Below are 20,005 nucleotides of genomic sequence, written 5' to 3' on the forward strand. Positions count from 1 at the left end.
TAGACTTAGAATCACCTAACAGAAGGGAGGAAGCCTTTGTGGACCTTAGATCTGAACAGGTCATTCCTTCTCTCTTGTCTCTGCTCTCATCTACCCTTTCTTGGAATATTTATAATCTGTCTGGGATACTCCTGAAACCAAATTGCTTGTGATGTTGAACACAGTGATCTGTTATGAATGGCTCCTCAGTGACCATGATAACAAACCTCTAAACTTCATTAGAAGCTGCTCTGTAATTGTAAAATGTCCCACTAGGTAGAAGATATTCATCTCTGCTCATTCCTTCCACTCTGCCTCCTCCAGGTACTGCTTAGACACTACCTATCCAACACACTGAAGATCCCCAGCAGATTTGCCCAAGCTGTTAGTTGTGTTGATGAATATAGGTCATTTGAAGAAACCGCAAGAAGTGTCATCTTGAAATGTCTGTTTATAAATTAATATGTTCACTTGTCTCATGGCTTATGTAGTACAAGACTTGGGCAATTTATGAATGTTGACAAAAGGTGCTTTCTAATAACTAGAGTACATACTCAGAATCCTGAACATCTTTAAGTACCTTTTAAATAAAAATTGAAAAGAAAGTGATGATTATTATTCCTTTCAGATATGCTGTTAGGTGTGACTAAGACAGGAATGCAGGTTACCTTAAAAGCCAATGAGACTTTAAGCTTTGCTTATGTTGTCTGGTTCAGATGTTCCACTTGCTCTGCTGTGTGAAACTTTTAAATGTACTTTATAAAACTTATACTAATATCCTTACGTTTGACTTCTATTTTTAAAATAGTTTACATATGCTCTAATATCTAATGATAGCATCAATATTTTATGCCTAAGTCTCAGTAAAGAGCCTTGTATTTAAATATGGTTTAATGGCCATGTGCCTTATGTAAAATATGAGTTTTCATTACCTACTTTCAGTTTGCTGTATATCTGTACATATATTTGTGTTTGAGTTGTTTTTAAAACAACAACAACAGCAGCAGCAGCAGCAGCAACAAAACGTTGATAATTCATAATTGGTAATCTCATACCATAGCTTTCAAATACTATTATTACCCTAATGTTCCTTGTTCACATTCATATGTCCATATATTAATATTCTTGAGTAGATCTCTCTCTCTCTCTCTCTCTCTCTCTCTCTCTCTCTCTCTCTCTCTCTCTCTCTCTCTCTCTCTTATATAAAGTAAATACAATGTGAGTGTGAAGCTAGGTCAATTTATTCCATGAAGCAAAAATAGGAGAAGCCACAGGCTTCTTTAAAAGTGAAGGTGAAGCAGTGCTCCTGCAAGCTGTCTGCCTCCATCCCTGCACACTGTTGTCACCTGTGCTATCACCTAAACCCAGAGCCAGAGCCTCAGGGCTCATGTGGGTGGATACACCTGTGACCATCCTGCTGCATCAGTGGCTCACCTGTCTTCCAGCTGGCTGTCACACACAACTGGCACATGTCAAACCAAAGTGATAGAACCGTACCTACAGAAAAGTCAATACCCTGAGTATAACTATTATGTTTTCTCCTGAATATACAACCTGACATCCACAATCAGTCACAAACTGGTAGTGACTAGAGAGAAAGCAGAAAACCTCAGCAGATCTGTAATAATAAAAAGCATTTTATTAATGGTTGAAAGAGTTTTCTAGGGAAAACAAATCCAAAAACTCTATAGCTTTGATAATAAATTACATCACAAATTTCACACCAATTCTTCACAGATCACTCTAAAAATAGAAGACCAGGCAATATTCCCAACTCATACTGAGACTACTAATATAACTTTAATTACAAAATCATAACAATATCATAAGAAAGGGAAAACACCAACCAAAATGCCTTAAGAAGACAGAAAAAAGAAAACCTTAACAAAGTATTTTCAACAGAACTCAGATTCTTAAAAAAAAAAAAAATTATAGACCATGATTCAGAATCTAACCCAGCAATTCAAGAGTGTGTCAATATATAAAGACGTCAACTAGAGTTAATGCATTAGAATAACATAGGACAAAACATGTTCATCTCAACAAATGGAAAAAATTTGACAAAATCCAGCATACCATCATGATAAAACTATTGAAAAAAGCTAGGCTGCGGCATAGTCTCCCAAGAGACAGCTATGTCTGGGTCCTTTCAGCAAAATCTTGCTGGTGTATGCAATGGTGTCAGTGTTTGGAGGCTGATTATGGGATGGATCCCTGGATATGGCAGTCTCTAGATGGTCTAGAATAGGATTTTAATCCAATACTACTGTTGCCATTGTATCCTTATAAGAAGACAAAGTGATATCAGATATCTACCTGTCAACTTCCAGCACAGACACAAAGAAAAACTTATGTGCAAACACTGTGAGTCAATGTCTGTGTATAATCTAAGAAAAATAGTCTCTCAACCATGTTAGCATGATCTTGGACTGCCACGTTGAATTTGAGAAAAAAAAATCTTTCCATAAAAAACAAAAAAAAAAAAAAAAAAAAAAGTAAAGACATTGAGAAAATTCAGAGAGATAATGTCAGCTACAAAACCTTACAGCTGACATTATGTTTAACAGTAGAAGACTGAAGAGTCACCTCTTAAGGCCAGGAGCAAGAGAAAGATATAGGCATTTTCCACTTCTATTCAATGTTTTTTGAAAGTGTTACCTGGACACATAGGCCACAGAAAGAAATAATGGTTTCATGGTAGGAAGGAAGAAATAAAACTATATCTATTACAGATGGCATGGTTCTCTGTTAAAAAACAAAACCAAAACCAAAAAACAACAACAACAAAAAAAAACCCAAAACACCAAAAAAAAACCATTATCATCATGGTGAGAAGCATACAATGCTCAGGCAGACATGGTGCTGGAGAGGGAACTGAGAGTTCTACATCTTAATCTGCAGGCAACAGACAGGTGCTACCACTGTAAGCCAAACTTAAGTATATAAGACCTCAAAGTCAGTCTCCACAGTGACACACTTCCTCCAACAAGACCATACCTATTCCAACAAGCCCACATCTCCCAGTAGTGCCACTTCATATAGGCCAAGCATTCAAACACATGGGGCCATGCCTATTCAAACCACCATCTCTGCCCTTGGTAAAATATGGAAGATCAGCAAGAGTCAAGATTGTCCTTTGGATGGCAGTCATCCCCAGTTTCAAAATTTCCCTGCTATAAAGAGAAGCAATTCTGTTATTTTAGTGGCTGCAAGTCTCTTTTATTAAAAAAAAAAAGAAAAAAAAGATTTTTTTCAGTGTTTCCATCACTTGTATTATAGAGTTCTTATGAGTCCATTTATTTGCTAATTACAATAGAATGTTTGGTTTTTAATATAAAACAGTTGGGGTTCATAATTGGTCCACATATTGGTAAAGTTATTTAAAGACAAGAGGAAATGCATTAAGGCTGGAATTATGACACACAAATAACAATTCACCAGTCTTCTTTATATAAAAGCTCTTCTTTGACAATTTATTATTCTTCTGGCATAAGTCAGTAGGATTTCTTACCTCCTACACTGTGTTGAAAATATTGGTTTCTAACATGAGAGTAAGAACTTAAAGGTTTGGAAGTAACCTGAGTACAAAATTGTTTTAGATCTATGTTTACTGACTGCCTCTGTGTTTTATAGTTTCTTCACTTTCCCCTAAGATAATAATCATATTTTAGCAGCTTTTAAACTCATTTTAGACAGACTTTATAAAAATATTTAATTGTATGTCATGATCATATATAACTAAATACTTAGCTCTATCCTATAATATGAAAATAGTGGCCATTAGTTGGGTCTGAAACAGCAAACTTACAGAAAGTAGCAGGAAAACCAATTGGCGTCACAGCAGTGAGAACTCAATTGCCAGTTACTAGACAAGGATTGGATAATGCTAGAAGGTTCTACAAAAACATAGAAATGAACTGGCTGTGTGGTGTACGTTGGAGACCGGCCACTTGGCATTGACTCTCAGCTCACAGCTCTGGTGACTTATCAGGATGAGAATGGAAAGGTTAAAATAATTTGAGAATATCCTAGACATTAAATTGAAGAGTGGATGTAAAACTAGAATTTTACCTTTCTGCCTTATTTAGGTAGGAATCAAATGCAGTAATTCCTCACCCTAGCTATTTGAGCCATCTTTACAGAAAAGAAAACAAAGAAAAGAAAGAAAACAAAACAAAACCCACATTAAAAGCATTCAATCTAACCTTTTTAACAAAATGACCTTGCTGACTTGACCTAATGTTTAAATTATGTTTTATAATTATTTTTATGATATTGTATTATCTTTTTAGCATGATAAAACCACCATAAGAACCATATGGAATGAAAAACACCAGAAGTGATTTTTTTTTATAGAAACAAACAACAGGCTTCAGGAAGATTTGACTTAGAATCATATTAGAATAAAAGCTAGATTTAATGAAAAAAAATATGAACAATAGTGTTTGTGGGTTTCTTGTCTTAAAACTGTGGAAGTGATTTTTAGTTGGGCCTAAGTTTCCTAAGATTTAAAATGCCATATTTTAAAGCTTTTCCTTCTGACTGGTTTATCTTCACATTCTGCTCTTCTTCATTTCCAGGGTTTTGAAGGTGTTCCTTTCACGAACAGCACAAAGAATCCCATACATGACTGGTGGTCGGGTCATGAGGATGCTGGCAGTAATAGTCTTGGTTGTGTTTTGGTTTCTTGTTGGCTGGACTTCTTCTATGTGCCAGAACTTGGAGCGGGATATTTTGCTTGTTGGCCAAGGGCAAACATCTGATCACCTCACCTTCAATATGTGCCTCATTGACCGCTGGGATTACATGACAGCAGTTGGTACGTGGCCACCATGTGCTTTGCACGGTTGCATGATTACCTTGTACTTTTCTCATATCCTTGGCAAGCCTGATCTTTAGGTTGAAGAGACTTTTAATATGATTTTGGAAACATGAAAATGATAAGAATGATAATGTGGAATGCGAACAAAAACTCATTAGTTTTCAAAGGTTTGTTCCTTTATTGAAAACAAATGCAACTAAGTAAAAAGAACAGAGAAATGTGAAGAAGAAAGGCAACATCTATGTGCAGAGACAGTGATGATTGGTCTCTGTCTGATTAACAGTAGCCACCATCTTGATTTATGTTCTTGGGTGGTAAGAAACAATAAGAATGTTGGAGTTTTTCTTTACAGAGGTCTTCTGATAGTGATCCAACTCCAGTCTTGGTGTGTAGCTGCCTGCGGCACACACGAACTGGGTTCCTGAAGGGGAGGCCGGAGCAATATGGAGAAAAGATGGTGGAAGAAATAACGAGACCAAGACAAGACAAAATTGTGATCAAGACCCCCGAGTTTACTAAGAGTCTGAGCTTATAAAGGGGGAAGGCCCATTCCCCGCCAGGCCAGGCTCTTGATGCTTTGTTGCCAGCCTGTCAGCACTTGGTCTAGGGTGTTGCTTATCACAGGAAGACAGGTTCAGCCTCTCAGTGGGTAGCAACATCTTGGAGAAGATCACAGGTAGCAGAACAATAGACCTATCTAGGTCAGAAGACTCCACTCTAGGTGATCTCCTTCACAGTGGCAGAACAGGTCTAAGCCAGCCTGCTAGAGGCTGGGGGAGGCTACATTGGTGAAGAATTGACTGTCGCAATTTATGATTAATTTATCTTTCCTCTACTTACTTACCTCTAAAGAAAATTCTCTGGGAGTCCAGTATCCAATGACAAAGGCATGCTACTTGGAGGTGGTAAAAGTTATGAGGCAGTAAAATGGGATGGTGGTATCATACTCAGACCCAAACCACAAGTTACTTTCCTGACCTTTCCCCCATTTTATTTCCCAAAATAAGAAAGGGAAATATAAAAGACATTTTATTAACCAGCTATTTTAAACTAAATTTCCAAAGATACAAAAAGAAAAAGAATGGAAGACAGCTGTTATTATTTTGTTGTTGCTCTCATTTGTAGGCCAAATAAACAAACAAAAATTATTTTAAGGACATTTGTAAAAAGTAAAAGCATAAGCTTAATTTTCATTTTTTGTCTTCTTGACAACATTTGGTTGAAAATTTATATTTTTTCTAGGAGGTAATAATATATGTCCTTGTTAATCTCCAGTTCCAGTAAGAAGTATTCTCCTAGCAAAGTATTTCAGAACATTTATAGACCCGATACTGTAAAGATGCAGATGAAGCCATGTGAGTGTGGACATAGCTGTAGTGATAATATATTTTGAGCAATTTAACGTTCACAAGAAAAGCAAGCAGCAAAGCTAGAAAGCAATTTCGGGCTTGGCTTTAGTACGGACACGAAGAGGAAGACATTGTATTAAGTATTAAGTTTTTAATCGGCCTTAAGCATTTATTTGGTACTTTTCAAGGTAACCAAAGCAGAGAGTCATTTTCTCATAATATTTTTAAAAAACTTTTTATTGGTTCTTTATGAATTTCACATCGTGTACCCCAATCCTACTCATCTCATCCCACCCATACATACGATACATACATACATACATACATACATACATACATACATACATACTTCCCCCTTGCAGCCATCCCACAGCAGAGAAAAAAAATGTCATTGTGGAAGTGTAGTATGTACAGTGTGTCCCTTTTGTCCACACTTCTTTCTTTACAAATGTTCATTGCAACGACTCACATGCCATGCTGAACACTCTCTGGGAGACATAAATGTGTATTTTATAAAATGCTACTCATCAAGTGTTTACTCTTAGTGTAAAGAAAAAGGAATCATTATTAGATTATTAAGAAGAAAAGTATAATGAAAAAATTTTGGTACAATAATTGTTCAGTGAAGGAAGACAAAATACTTTGGACCATATCCCAGGGATCTTTATGTAGAAGCACTTTGAGCCATGGGTAATGTTTGTGTCATTATAAACATTATAAAGGTATCTATGTAGGAAGCATCCCATTTGATAGAAGTAGTGACAGGTGGAGTTGGGGAGAAATTGTATCAAACAAGAAGGAGACATCTTAAGTAGAAAGACGTGGAATGCATTATTTTGGGATACAATATGAATGATACTTAGCAATAAATTTATTGAAAACACTAGAAATTTAGAGAGCCAGGAAAATGATGTAAGGATCCAATACATTTAAGTCTGATTGCTTCCATCATATGTTTTTATAAAAATTACAATGTGCCAAATCTTGGGACTGGTAGGTTAGAATATTTACAAGGGAGAGAGATTTAGAACAGTGGTTCTCAAACGTGTCCCAGTGTGGCATCCCTTGGGAACTTGTTAAAAATGTGTATTTTGGATCCATTCCAAGTCTTCAGCACCCTGGGACCTGGACCTAGCACTTCATGCTTAATATGACTCTGGATGAATGTGGCCTTATGCTGTCATGGGCAACGTAAGCTCTGAGGGCACATTCAGATGGGCTTGCTGGAGCAACAGAACCCAGCTATGCTCCAGTCATTCTGTAGTGCTCACCAGAACTCCCCTTCTGCTGGGCATGTCCAGTTTGATTTACTTTCCTTCTGTTCCAAACATCCACGCTTCACTGTTCTACCCATAGATAATCTTTACTTGAAAAGCATAAATAGGTGACATCAGATAGAAGATTCTTAGAATCCCTACCAAACCATCTATAAGTCTCACAAGTCCACACTCATTTTGGCTTTATATTGCCTACACCATATTAATGAACAGCCATTTTAACCTCAGCCACAGCTCACTCTCTCCACCTCTCCATGGCCTTTCTCATTTTGTAAGACTTTGTAGTCATTTGAAACTGCCCTACTTTTAAAATCTCCCATAGAAGTTCACTCTGACCACACTTTTCTAGCTCTAAATATACCTGTTTAATAGAATAGACTATTTTTATTTAAAATCATGCCCACATAACATTTTGGCTAACAATGACCTGTATATACAGTGATGGTCTCATAAAATTATAACAATACTGAACATTCATATCACATAGTCGTGGCCTAGTCATTGTTATGTCGCCGTATAATAAATTTATCAGAGTGCTTTGGTGGAACTTGTGTGAGTGAACTTAGCACTGTGCCATTTGTATGAAAGTGGAGCAGCATGGCACGTAACTGATTTGACAATAAGAGGCTCCATCACATGCTTACATCCATCATTGTTTTAGAGCAGTTATTCTCAATCTTCCTAATGCTGCAACCCCTTAATAGGGTGCTTCATGTTCTAGGGACCCCAACCACAAGATTATTTTTATTGTTACTTCATAACTGTGATTTCATTGCTGTTATATTCTTGTAAATATCTGATATGCAGGGTATCTGGTATATGATCCCTGTGAAAGGGTCATTCAATCCCCCCAAAGAGATCCTGGCCTACAGGTTGAGAACATCTGTTTTAGAGGGTGCTCTGGCCTAGAAAAGCTTTACTGTAAAAAACCAGGCTCTGTTGATAGGGTGGCAGCTCATACTTCTCACATTCATCAAATCTGCCATGCTGAATGGCAGACCTACACCATCTACTGTACTGATGGGAGTACACTTTGGGATGTGCACACAATGAAGTCTTGTTTTATGAGTCATTTCTCTGAGCGTAGCCTCACTGTTAAGGAAGATACAACCCCAGAATTACTGTGCTCTCCATCATCTCCAGCGAAAGCTCATTGAGAAGCAAATGTATCCCTAGCAGGAAGGAACTGCACAAAGAAGGGGGATTTCTACAGTGATTCTAGATCAACCTAACGAACAGAACACCATGGAAGTCAAGGTCTCAGCCCACCACCGGCCCTGATATAAGTCAGACAAGGATTTTTGAGAGCAGAATATAATTGCTGTAGGTTTCCATGCCTCTGAGAATTACATCTATAAGAAAAATATTCTGAAGTACTTATAGTGATTATATCATTACTCATCACTTTAAACTCTCTGAAGTACGTTTAGATATATTCTCTGTACATTATGAGAAGCAGAAGGACTTATCTTTCCACCCATCACCTTTTTCTTCTCTGAATGGTGCTCCTCAGAGCTGATGCTGGAGGGCTATGTGGTTCACACACACAACAAGCCAGCTGCCATTTACAGATTCTTGATAAATATTTGCCCAAGGAATGAAAAATGATCCTAGCTCTCTTTCCCTCATTGTAGATTCTGCGGCCAGAATTAGATTAGAAGTGGGGGAACTTGCTAAAGCTGGGATTCCAGAAGTTACACAAGTGTCCTCAATTCATTTTAAGTATGAATGTGTGTGCTCAAATGTCAGAATACATTTTTGAGAATTTTCAGCTAAAGTGGTAGTCCCCAGCCTTTTGATTTGGTTTGGTTTTTCGGGGTCTCATATAGAATATGCTAGCCCTATACTTGCTGCTAGCTGAGGTTAGCCTTGGACTTCTAATCCTCCTACCTCTATCTCCCTAGTGCTAGGATTATAGGATGCCCCAGCACACCTGGCAGCCACAGCTCTATTTATGAGATTCAGTCTCCTCTGACTTCTTCAATAGTCTACATAAAAGTCCGGTAAATTTGGCATGGCAAGTACAAATTATAATCTTAAAAGGCATTAAATGTTATAATTATAAATATTGAGGATGTGAAGATATATACCTTTGATGAAAATTTCAATTATTTCACTGTCTTCCAAGTACTCTGAATAACGAGTTTGAAACTGGGAAGTATTCTCTTAAATTAAGGGGAAGCCTCACAATTAAATAAGAACCCAGGTAGACACCCTGGAGAGAAGTTTCTAGTGAACCATTCTTTTCTGAATGCAGCTGAAGTCAGTTGCCCATCATGAGCTCTTTACACAACACCTTTAAGATTTGCCATATTGAGAAATCAAAACTCCATTTTGTGAATTTCCTATATAATAGCTAAAAATGAAAAAGAGTTGACTTCCTGGGTGTGAGTTAAATTGTATCATTGCTATCTGACAGTCTACAGATGTAGATGCCCCAGGTCAGGTCCCTTACTGTGAAGTGTCTGTACTCAGAGCACAACCACCCAAGGTACTCCTGTGGTATACTTTATTCTTTAGTGCAAACAAACAAACAAAAACACCTGATAGGTGGTATCTGTAAGGACATGTATACATTCTGGTTCATGATTACATGACTAGAATGGTATGAGATATACAAGCCACACCTCAGTGCAGACTTAGGTAACTATTGAACTATGTCCTCAGTTTCTTCCAGAATTTAGGTTATGCAAGTCAAATGTGATACAAAGCGACATAATTAAGGAATGTTTTTCTGCCTTTTCTTATCTAGTATGAGAGCAGATAGGAAAAGTCTGACACTGGCTTCATGTCTTCTTCAGTTCTCCTTTGTACTCCAGCTGTCTGTAACACCAACTCCTTTTGGTAGGGTTCCTGTGAAATAATAACTTCCTCAGACAAGGACCCTTTGCAAAAATCCACCAGTGGCTTTGGACATGCTTTGGAGCTTGGCATCCTTTTGGCTATGAATTCACCAAGTTTAAGAGGCACCAGAGTACTTAGCTCATTCAATGTTGAGCTTGCTATGCAAACATGAGAACCTGAGTCCATATTCCCAACACATGTGTGACAGTTTTGGTCTTCGGTCTTGGCGTGGCCATGCTTCTTCTAATCACAGTTCTAGGGAAGTGCAAACAGGAGGATCCCTGGTGCTTGCTGGCCAGCTAGGATAGCTGAGTTGGTGAACTCCACATACCATGTAAGACCTATCTTTAAAAACAGAATGGGAGCAGAATGAAGAAGACAACCCAGTGTTGACCTCTGACCTCCATTCAACCCTATCACACATACAACACACACACACACACACACACACACACACACACACACTCACATGCAAAAGTCAGGGAGAGGGAGGAAGGGAAGGACAGGGAAATGGAGGTGGGTAGGGATGGAGAGAGAGGGAGAGGAGAAGGAGAGGGAGAGAGAGACTGTTTACAGAGTCATAAGTAAACAAATATAATATGCCTGTGTTCACATCCCATGAGAAATTTTGAAGTATCAATTTCAGTGAATTCTGACACTGATTATCGTACTGTTCAAAATACCATGTGGTATCTTTTCACAACAGGAAACATGATCTTTACACTCCTCCCCTCTGTTGACACACTTTTCCTTACTCTCCTTCCTGGTATGTTTAAAATTAATGAAACAGACAATGCGTTCTGTAATTTAATTATTCCTATGCAAATGTTTAGAAGGAAAGTACAATTATTCTTTTATTGAATTATATAGAGAAATCCCAAGGTAGCAATTGTTTCTAAGGATTTAAACAAATATCCTAGAAGCCTAGGTGTCATTCTGGCAAGTAAGATGAAGAAGAGCAGTTAATGAGCACTGAAGAAAGTGGGTTAGACTTCCTCCCATCTGACTCAGAGCAACATTCTTGAATTAGGTCCTGTACATAAATTTTCTTTTATTCTAATACACCATATGCCTTAACTCATGCTTCATTGCATGCTTCCATTTTTAAAATGTGGTTTCCATTTCCAGTCAAAGGTAAAAGCTTGTCCTGGATTACACTTCACTAGAAACCTTTCAGTCTGGCTATTACGCTGCCTTTTCTAGGGTTGCTCATGTGTTTTCTGAACAGTTGGAACAGGGTTTTGTTCTTATTGATCACCTTCTCCAAAACATACTTCTACTTCTTTGAGCAATAGTCAGTTATAGTATCAAGAACATAAAGTTAGAGAAAGTATTGGTGCCTTAATTTTAGGAATTATGGAGCAGGGACAGGAGGATCTCTGGGGCTCACTGGCTTGCAGCCTAGCCTACTTGGCAAGTTTCTTACTAGTGAGAGATAGAGTGACTAAGGAAAGATACCCAATAACACACATGCATGCAAACATACATGAAAACAAATATACAAACACATAATGGAAGATACTGCTTTGATCAGGACTGAAGGGACATGGAGAAAGAGATAAGATGGCAATGATGATCACCACTTCTATGACATTCCAGCATTTCTTGGGTTTTGTTGAAATACACACTACATAAGACTGTGTTGCAACAAAAAGAAAGAAGACAAGGTCAGCCATATGTGGTGGAAAACCAGTTGGGAGGCTGAGGCAGGAGGTCTGCAAGTTCCAGTTCAGTTTGGGTGACCTAGTGACTTAGCTGGACTATGTAGGGAGACTAGACCTCAGCAAATGAAGGAGAAGGTAGGGGTTACATTTTGGCTCAGTTTTGTAGATTGGGTATTAGGTCAGCTAGCCTATTGCTATTGGATCTGTAGAGGGACAATACATTATAGTGATAGCCCATCTCAAGGAAGTTACTTATCTCATGGCAGCTAGGAAGCAAAGAAAGAAAGGTCCCATAATGTCCATCTCTGAGGCTTATCCCTAATGAGTACACTCTCCACCAAATCCCTGCTCTTATAGGTTCTACCACCTTCCATTGTGCTGTGAACTAGGGCAAAGCCTTTAACATATGAATACACCCCATAATAACAGTGCTTAAGTAAAACATACAATATTGGAAATAAAAAGAACATTCTATTATTTTTACATTTTGTTTTATTTTAAATTTATTTTTACATCCCATATTCCATTCCCTGCCCTCCTATTCACAACTGCTCCACATCCCACAGTTCCTCCCCACTCCAGCCCCCACATGAATGCTCCCACACCCCACCCCACCTGATCTCTAAACTCCTTGGGGCCTCCAGTCTCTTGAGGGTTAGGTGCATCATCTCTGAATGAACATAGACCCAGAAGTCCTCTACTGTATGTGTGTTGGGGGTCTCATATCAGCTGGTGTATGCTGTCTGTTTGGTGGTCCAGTGTTTGAGGGATCTCAGGAGTCCAGATTAATTGACACTGTTGGTTCTCCTACAGAATCACCCTTCTCCTCAGCTTCTTTCAGCCTTCCTTAATTCAACAACAGGGGTCAGCTACTCTGTCCATTGGCTGGGTGCAAGTATATGCATCTGACTCTTTGAGCTGCTTGACTCTTTCCCAAGTCTTTCGGAGGGCAGTCTTGATAGATCCCTTTTTGTGAGTGCTCAATAGCCTCAGTAATAGTGTCAGGCCTTGGGACCTCCCCTTGAGCTAGATCCCACTTTGGGCCTGTCACTGACTTCTTTTCCTCAGGCTGCTCTGATTCCCATCCCTGTAATTCTTTCAGATAGGAAAAATTATGGATCAGAGTTGTGACTGTGGGATGGCAACCCCATCCCTCACTTGATGTCCTGTCTTCCTGCTGGAGGTGGGCTCTATAAGTTCTCTCTCCCTACTGTTGGGTACTTCATCTTTGAGTCCTGGGAGTCTCTTACCTCCCAGGTCTCTGGTGCATTCTGGGGGGGGGGGTCCCCCAACCTCCTTTTTCCTGAGGTTGCCTGTTGACATTCTTTCTGCTGGCCCTCAAGGCTTCAGTAGTTTTTCCCTCACCCAATACCAGATCAGGTTCCCCTCTCCCTCCACCCTCCCCTCTCTCCTATCCACTTTCCCTCCCAGGTTCCTCCCTCCCTCCCCAATTGTGATTGTTTTCTTCTTGCTCCCAAGTGGGACTGAGGCATTCTCACTTGGGCACTTCAGCTTGTTAAGCTTTTTAAGTTCTGTGGACTATCTCTTGAGTATTCTGTACAATTCTTTTTCTCTTTCTCTTTCTCTTTCTCTTTCTCTTTCTCTTTCTCTTTCTCTTTCTCTTTCTCTTTCTCTTTCTCTTTCTCTTTCTCTTTCTCTTTCTCTTTCTCTTTCTCTCTTTTTCTTTTTCTGTTTCTTTTCTTTCTTTCTTTTTTTTTTTTTTGCTAATATACACTTATTTGTGAGAATATACCATGCATGTCTTTTTGGGCCTGAGTTACCTCACTCAGGATGATATTTTCTAGTTCCATCCAATTGGCTGCAAAAGTCAGGATATCCTCTTTCTTAAAAGCTGAGGAGTATTCCATTGTGTAAATGAACCACATTTTCTGTATCCATTCTTCTGTTGTGGGACATCTAGGTTGTTTTCAGCTTCTGGCTATCACAAATGATACTGCTATGCACATAGTGGAACATGTGCCCCTGTGGCATGATGGGGCATCTTTTGGGTATAGTCCCAAGAGTGGTATAGCTGGACCTTCAGATAGATCTATTTCCAATTTTCTGAGAACCTCCAGATTGATTTCCAGAGTGGTTGTACCAGTTTGAAATCTCACCAGAGATGGAGGAGTGTTCCTCTTTCTCCACATCCTCTCCAACATGTGTTGTCACTTGAGGTTTTTATCTTAGCCATTCTGGTTGGTGTAAGGTGGAATCTTGGGGTCATTTTGATTTGTATTGCTCTGATCATTAAGGACTTTGAACATTTCTTTAGGTCCTTCTCAGCCATTCAAGATTTCTCAGTTGTGAAATCTTGGTTTAGTTCTATACCCCATTTTTTGATTGAGTTGTTTGGTTTTTTTGGACATTAACTTCTTGAGTTCTTTATACATTTTAGATATTAGCTCTCTATCGGTGTGGGGTTAGTGAAGAGTTTTTTCCCTATCTGTAAGTTGCTGATTTGTCTTATCAACTATGCCCTTTGCCTTACAGAAGCTTTCCAGTTTCATGAGGTTTCATTTATCATTTCTTGATCTTAGAGCATGAGCCATTGGAGTTCTGTTTAGGAACTTTCCCCCTGTGCCAATGATTTCAAGGCTCTTTCTCACTTAGAAAGAACATTCTAAAACATACAACTCACTATACTAATCCCAATCTTGTGCCCTGAAAGTTTTTCAACTCATTCTGTCTCACAATGTCTGAGATGTGAAATAGACTCTGACGTCTCCGGTTCTCTTAGGGCTTGCTGCCTCTGGGAATCTCTGACATTTGTAATATATATGCCAATAATGTGGGGGAAATTTCACTTTTAGTTAGTTTACTAGTTTGATTATTTGTTTCACTGGAGAGTCAAGGATGGTGTAACTAAAACTAATTCAAGTTCTAGAAATATGAAAAGGGAAACAGGAAGTAAAAACTACTGTGAACATGTTTGAATATGTCGAGAGCTTCCTAACAATGGGTGAGTGGGTAAGAGAACTAAGCAGTCAGGTCATTACATGATCTGCTAGTGTTTATGTGCATAGTTGTAGGGCCTGGTAGTGTAGATGTGGATAGCCATATGTGCAGTTAGTGTGGACAGCCATATATACTGTTTGCTCGTGTTGGTATGGAGAGCCATATAGACTGTTTGTGTTGGTGTGCACAGTCATTTAGACTGTTAGTATTGGTGTGATAGCCATAGAGACTGTTAGTATTGGTGTGGGCAGTCATATAAACTGCTAGTGTTGGTATGGATGGCTATATAGACTGTTCATGTTGGTGTGATGGCCATATAGACTGTTCATTTTGGTGTGATATCCATATAGACTATTAGTGTTCATATGGATAGCCATATTATTCCTCATTGATCCCATCAATATTTTTGAACCCCAGCTTGGAAAATGCCATTCAAAAATTCTCCTCCAGACTCCTTCAGGAGCCACTGTTATATTAATGAAACATTCACAAGCATAGTAAATGGATAACATTCATCTAGCACCATTCTTGGCATATTCAACAGATGTAGGCTATAAAATCAGATCAATGGAGCACACAAAATGTGCTTCTAAATAGGACTCTAATCACTACAACTCTAATGAACATAGTAATTTTTAACATACAAATGATTGCTGCTTGATAGATTCATTTTGAGTGCTCGCTCTGTCTATTCCTTTCTTAATAACCGAGCAAAAGGAAACTGAGGCCTGGGATATAATCTAGGGAGCACTGCCCAACAGCCAAGGTCACTGCTGGTCACTGAGTACAAGGGGGGAGTAGGTAGGGTTATTGCAGGCAGATCCTAGAGTTCTGCTGAGGCATGCAGTTCCTTGCTTCCAGAGTACTGAGACATTCCAGTCTCTTTGGTCCAGTGGTGAAATGTCATACAATATATACTTGCTTCTGGATACTTCTCTTAATAATGTTTAACACACACAGATTCAGACCATCAGAATATCAACAGCTCACCCCGCACCACTATGTAGCAGACAGAGACAAGCAGAAAGCCTCCCAGACTGCAAAGGCACATGGAGTCACTTCTAACTGTGTCGGAGTGGCCATTTTCTTTCCGTAACCCACATGACCTCATACTTTAACCAAAGAAAGAACAGACAAGCCAAGCAGCCAAAATGCAAATTTTATGTGCTTGTTGAATGCCATAATTCTGAAATTTCAGATAATCTCAAGATTTTCTTCTCATTTCATGAGTATGAGTGTGGTATATAATATGGGAGGGGCAGTGTATATGTATTTGTGTGTATGTTTACATGTGTGGGGGACACACATGTGTTTTCATACTTGTAGAGCCCCCAGGTTGATGTCCAGAATGTCTCTCCAGAGTGTTTCCATTTTAATCATCGAGGTAGGGTCTCTGAAACATAGAGTCAGCTTGCTCCAGAGATAGGAATCTCTTGACTCTTCATTTCCAGGCTGAAATTCCAGGTAGACCTTTCAAGCCTACCAGACATTTAAGGGGATTAGAACAGCTGCTGCCCTTTTGCTTATGTAGCAAGTGCATTAACGAATGCACCCTCTCCCCATTCTTAATCCCAAGCATGACTTATGCTGTTTGATAGTATGCTTACAATGCTCTCTGAGCTGTCGACTCTGGGCTCCTCCTGGTACAGTCATAAATGCTTTCTAATTTGATCATAAATGATTCTAAGTGAATAGAATTTCAAGAGGAAAATAAACACTTGAAAAACAGTAAAACATTACATGTGTTATTAATAATATATGTATTTATTCTATTTGAAGTTCCTTGATGTAGCCAACAGGGGTAGCAGGTTGTTAACATAGGTACCTCAGTGCCTTGGTAAGAGGCACCAGTTTGAATGGTGTTTAGACTTTGAAGCTCTGCTTTTAAGCTTGGTGGGAGTCCTCGTATCACAAAGGACATATTTAGTGTCTCAGAACTTATACTAATTCTTTATGCTTTCCCTAGCCTTTTGAAATATAACTTGGAATAATTTTCACCCTTAATTGTTAATTTTAAAGGACCATGGTACTTCAATATCATTATCCCTTATAGATTGAAAATAAAACACATCGTTTTTCTTTAAGCCATATTTGGGTCTTTAAATGTAGATGCAATGCCTTTTAAACTATACTCCTTCCTCCTGGAGAGATAATTTAACATAAGAAACTATTTTTGAAAGCAGAAGCCCAACACATATTTTGACTCCCACGTAATATCTGCAGAATTTGGTAACATCTGCATATTTTCTCTACTAATTGCAGTGTTAGTCTGAAGTTAATTATATGAAACTGATTTTTTTTACCTAAGCACATCTTTTATATATCACACTTAGTTTAATTGGTACTTTGAATAATAAATTGTTTTTCATTGAGAGTGTATTGTTTGATATTGCTAATGAAATGATTTTAATGTTTAACTTAGCTATTATTAGAAATTTTATTTTGTCTTGTGTTTTCCATGGTGGAATTCCAATTAAGCTGATGACTACCTTTAAAATCTTCATTGTGATGATATATAAAATCGCTTCAGTGATTGGCAGCAAATGCTACTTTATCGGGCAAGCTCCATGAGCATCCTTCAACGATAGCAGAGTGTCTTTCTGTGTGCTGCAGTTGTTTAGAAGAATTATGCATTTCACACTCTTTTGTTCCAAATACAATGATAGACATATTATATGTGCTGATACTGGTCACTATTGTTAATAATTATGCCAATGAGGTTACCAGATTATTTACGGGCCTCTTAAAGAAAAAAATGAGGCAAAATAAATTCTACATAGATTGCCTGAACAAAGAACATTCATGGATCAGGAAGCACCAGAAAAAAAAATGAGATTATAGACTTTGCTAGAAGAAACAGTACAGAAGTATTATAGATCAAGAAGAGGAGGAAGGGCCTACCCACAGAATTGCTGCAGAGTCTATAGCTGTTGAAAGAGGAAGGGTCTGTTTCTCTCAAGGATGAGCCTCCTGATTGGTTGCCCAATCCTGAGAGGTCAGCCCTAAACACATTTCTGTGCAGGCAGCGCTAATTGGGCATGCATTCATATATATGCAAAACAAAAATTTTGAGAGGGAGGACATTGGGTGAGTGAGAGAAGGTGTAAGTGGGAAAAGTTGTGAAAATATAGTGTAGTCTTACAGAAAATTCCCCAAATACTAAATTTAATTTTTCCAGAAAAAAAAAAGAAAAAGGAAGAGGAGTTGGAATTGGGAGTAAAAGAAAATTATCAGTGGGATCAATAATATAAATGAGAACTCAGAGGGAGGTTGGTCCTTTTTTATCATACATTTATTTATTCTGTATACATGCACACACACTGGCTTATGTGTGTGCACCACTGCACAAGTGTGGAAGTCAGAAGACACATTGCAGAAGTCTGTTCTCTCCTTCCACCTTGTGGGTTAAAGGAATTGAACACAGAGAAGCAGGCTTTGTGGAGAACACTTTTACCCAATGAGCCATCTTACCAGATGGAAAAGATCAACCTCAGTAGTGTTCAATGGACAAAGGAAAGGACAGTGGGTCAGATCAGAGAGCTTATTCTGGTAGCACAGTGGAGAAGACACTGAGTGTACACTATGATATCATGTTATGGGGAGCCATGGGTACCAAGATGAAGAATGGAGATGTAATTGATGCCCATCAAATAAATGGCTGTCCAGGGACCAGACAGGAAATGAGAGTCTAAAGCCAGGCAGTGGTGGCGCACGCCTTTAATCCCAGCACTTGGGAGGCAGAGGCAGGCAGATTTCTGAGTTCAAGGCCAGCCTGGCCTACAGACTGAGTTCCAGGACAGCCAGGGCTACACAGAGAAACCCTGTCTCCAAAAACCAAATAGATAGATAGATAGATAGATAGATAGATAGATAGATAGATAGATAGATAGATAGATGATAGATAGATGATAGATAGATAGATGATAGATAGATAGATAGATAGATAGATAGATAGATAGATAGATAGATAGATAGATTAAAAATAAAAAATAATTTAAAAAGAAAGAAATGAGAGTCTAAGATGTAAATAGGGAAAATACAAGAACATGGAGTAGTGTGGGTACCTAACATGAAAGTGGTCAGCAAGGACATGTTGAAACCAAGAGCATGTTTTCCCTTCAGGAGGACACTTAGAGTCTCCTTTTGGGACAGGAATCATTTCTGGTGTTTCAAAGATTTGAACAAATCTTTTAGTAGAAATGTGAATAGGTTAGCCCAATCATTAGCAAATATTTATGTAAATTCTGGCTTGATCAAAATGGAGTTTCAGAGTGGCTTACCGACCACTGTTAGGGTGAGGAACTTAGGCAGGGTAGATAGACTCAGCAAGCAAGCAGCTATAGAGTCTTAGGCAACAGGCACTGGGAGCCATGAATATACATGAATGCTTAAAATGTAGAATGCAAAAGATTCCAAGATTTCAAACTTGGGGACAAAGGTCAAGTGGTGCTATTAAAGTTGGGAAAGGAAGTGGCCTATAAAGATGGTCTCATTTCCTGCTCTACACCTGATAATGAATGGCTGGGGGTGGTGCTCACACACACAGCCAGCAGCCATCAAGCTGAAGAATTCGATTTACTTTAAATCTCATTTTTTTTCTTTTGGCTTTTGTCCATGTCAGGGATTTAAGCACTGGTTTATTTAAAGGATTTCCAGTAATTGGAGTACTGTCTAATGTTTAAATTCTGCCAGAAATAAGCTGGAATGTTAGGAGAGAGAGAGAGAGAGAGAGAGAGAGAGAGAGAGAGAGAGAGAGAGCAGCTTAGCTTGGGGATGGGCAGTCATTGCTCTGAATGGGGATCAGCATCAGCATTTCAGGTGCAAGGTTACATTTGGGTGACTTCGGATGCAGGGTGTCTCCATGGGATAGCTATTGCTCTCAGCCGTTAAATGCAATTTTCCAATAAGGTCATGTTACTAAGAGAGATGAAGTGGATTAGCCCAAGTGGCTTCAAATTGCAGTGCTCAAGCAGGCTGTGGTATCACATGCCTGTAATCCCTAGATTCAGGTGACTTGGGATAGAGGTAAGACCCTGTATTAGAAAGAAAGAAAGAAAGAAAGAAAGAAAGAAAGAAAGAAAGAAAGAAAGAAAGGAAGGAAGGAAGGAAGGA

The 20,005-nt window shown here is 38.7% G+C and overlaps 1 protein-coding gene across 1 annotated transcript in view; it reads left to right on the top strand.

The window, feature by feature from the left end:
- Positions 1-20,005, top strand: part of Gpr158 (G protein-coupled receptor 158) — a 391,739-nt gene that overhangs the window by 350,161 nt on the left and 21,573 nt on the right. The window contains exon 7 of the mRNA XM_021152640.2: positions 4,560-4,798. Within this exon, the coding sequence (XP_021008299.1) occupies positions 4,560-4,798 (239 nt within the window). The remainder of the gene's footprint in view (positions 1-4,559; positions 4,799-20,005) is intronic.

Source organism: Mus caroli, chromosome 2 (assembly GCF_900094665.2).
Source record: "Mus caroli chromosome 2, CAROLI_EIJ_v1.1, whole genome shotgun sequence".
Classification (NCBI taxonomy): Eukaryota; Metazoa; Chordata; class Mammalia; order Rodentia; family Muridae; genus Mus; species Mus caroli.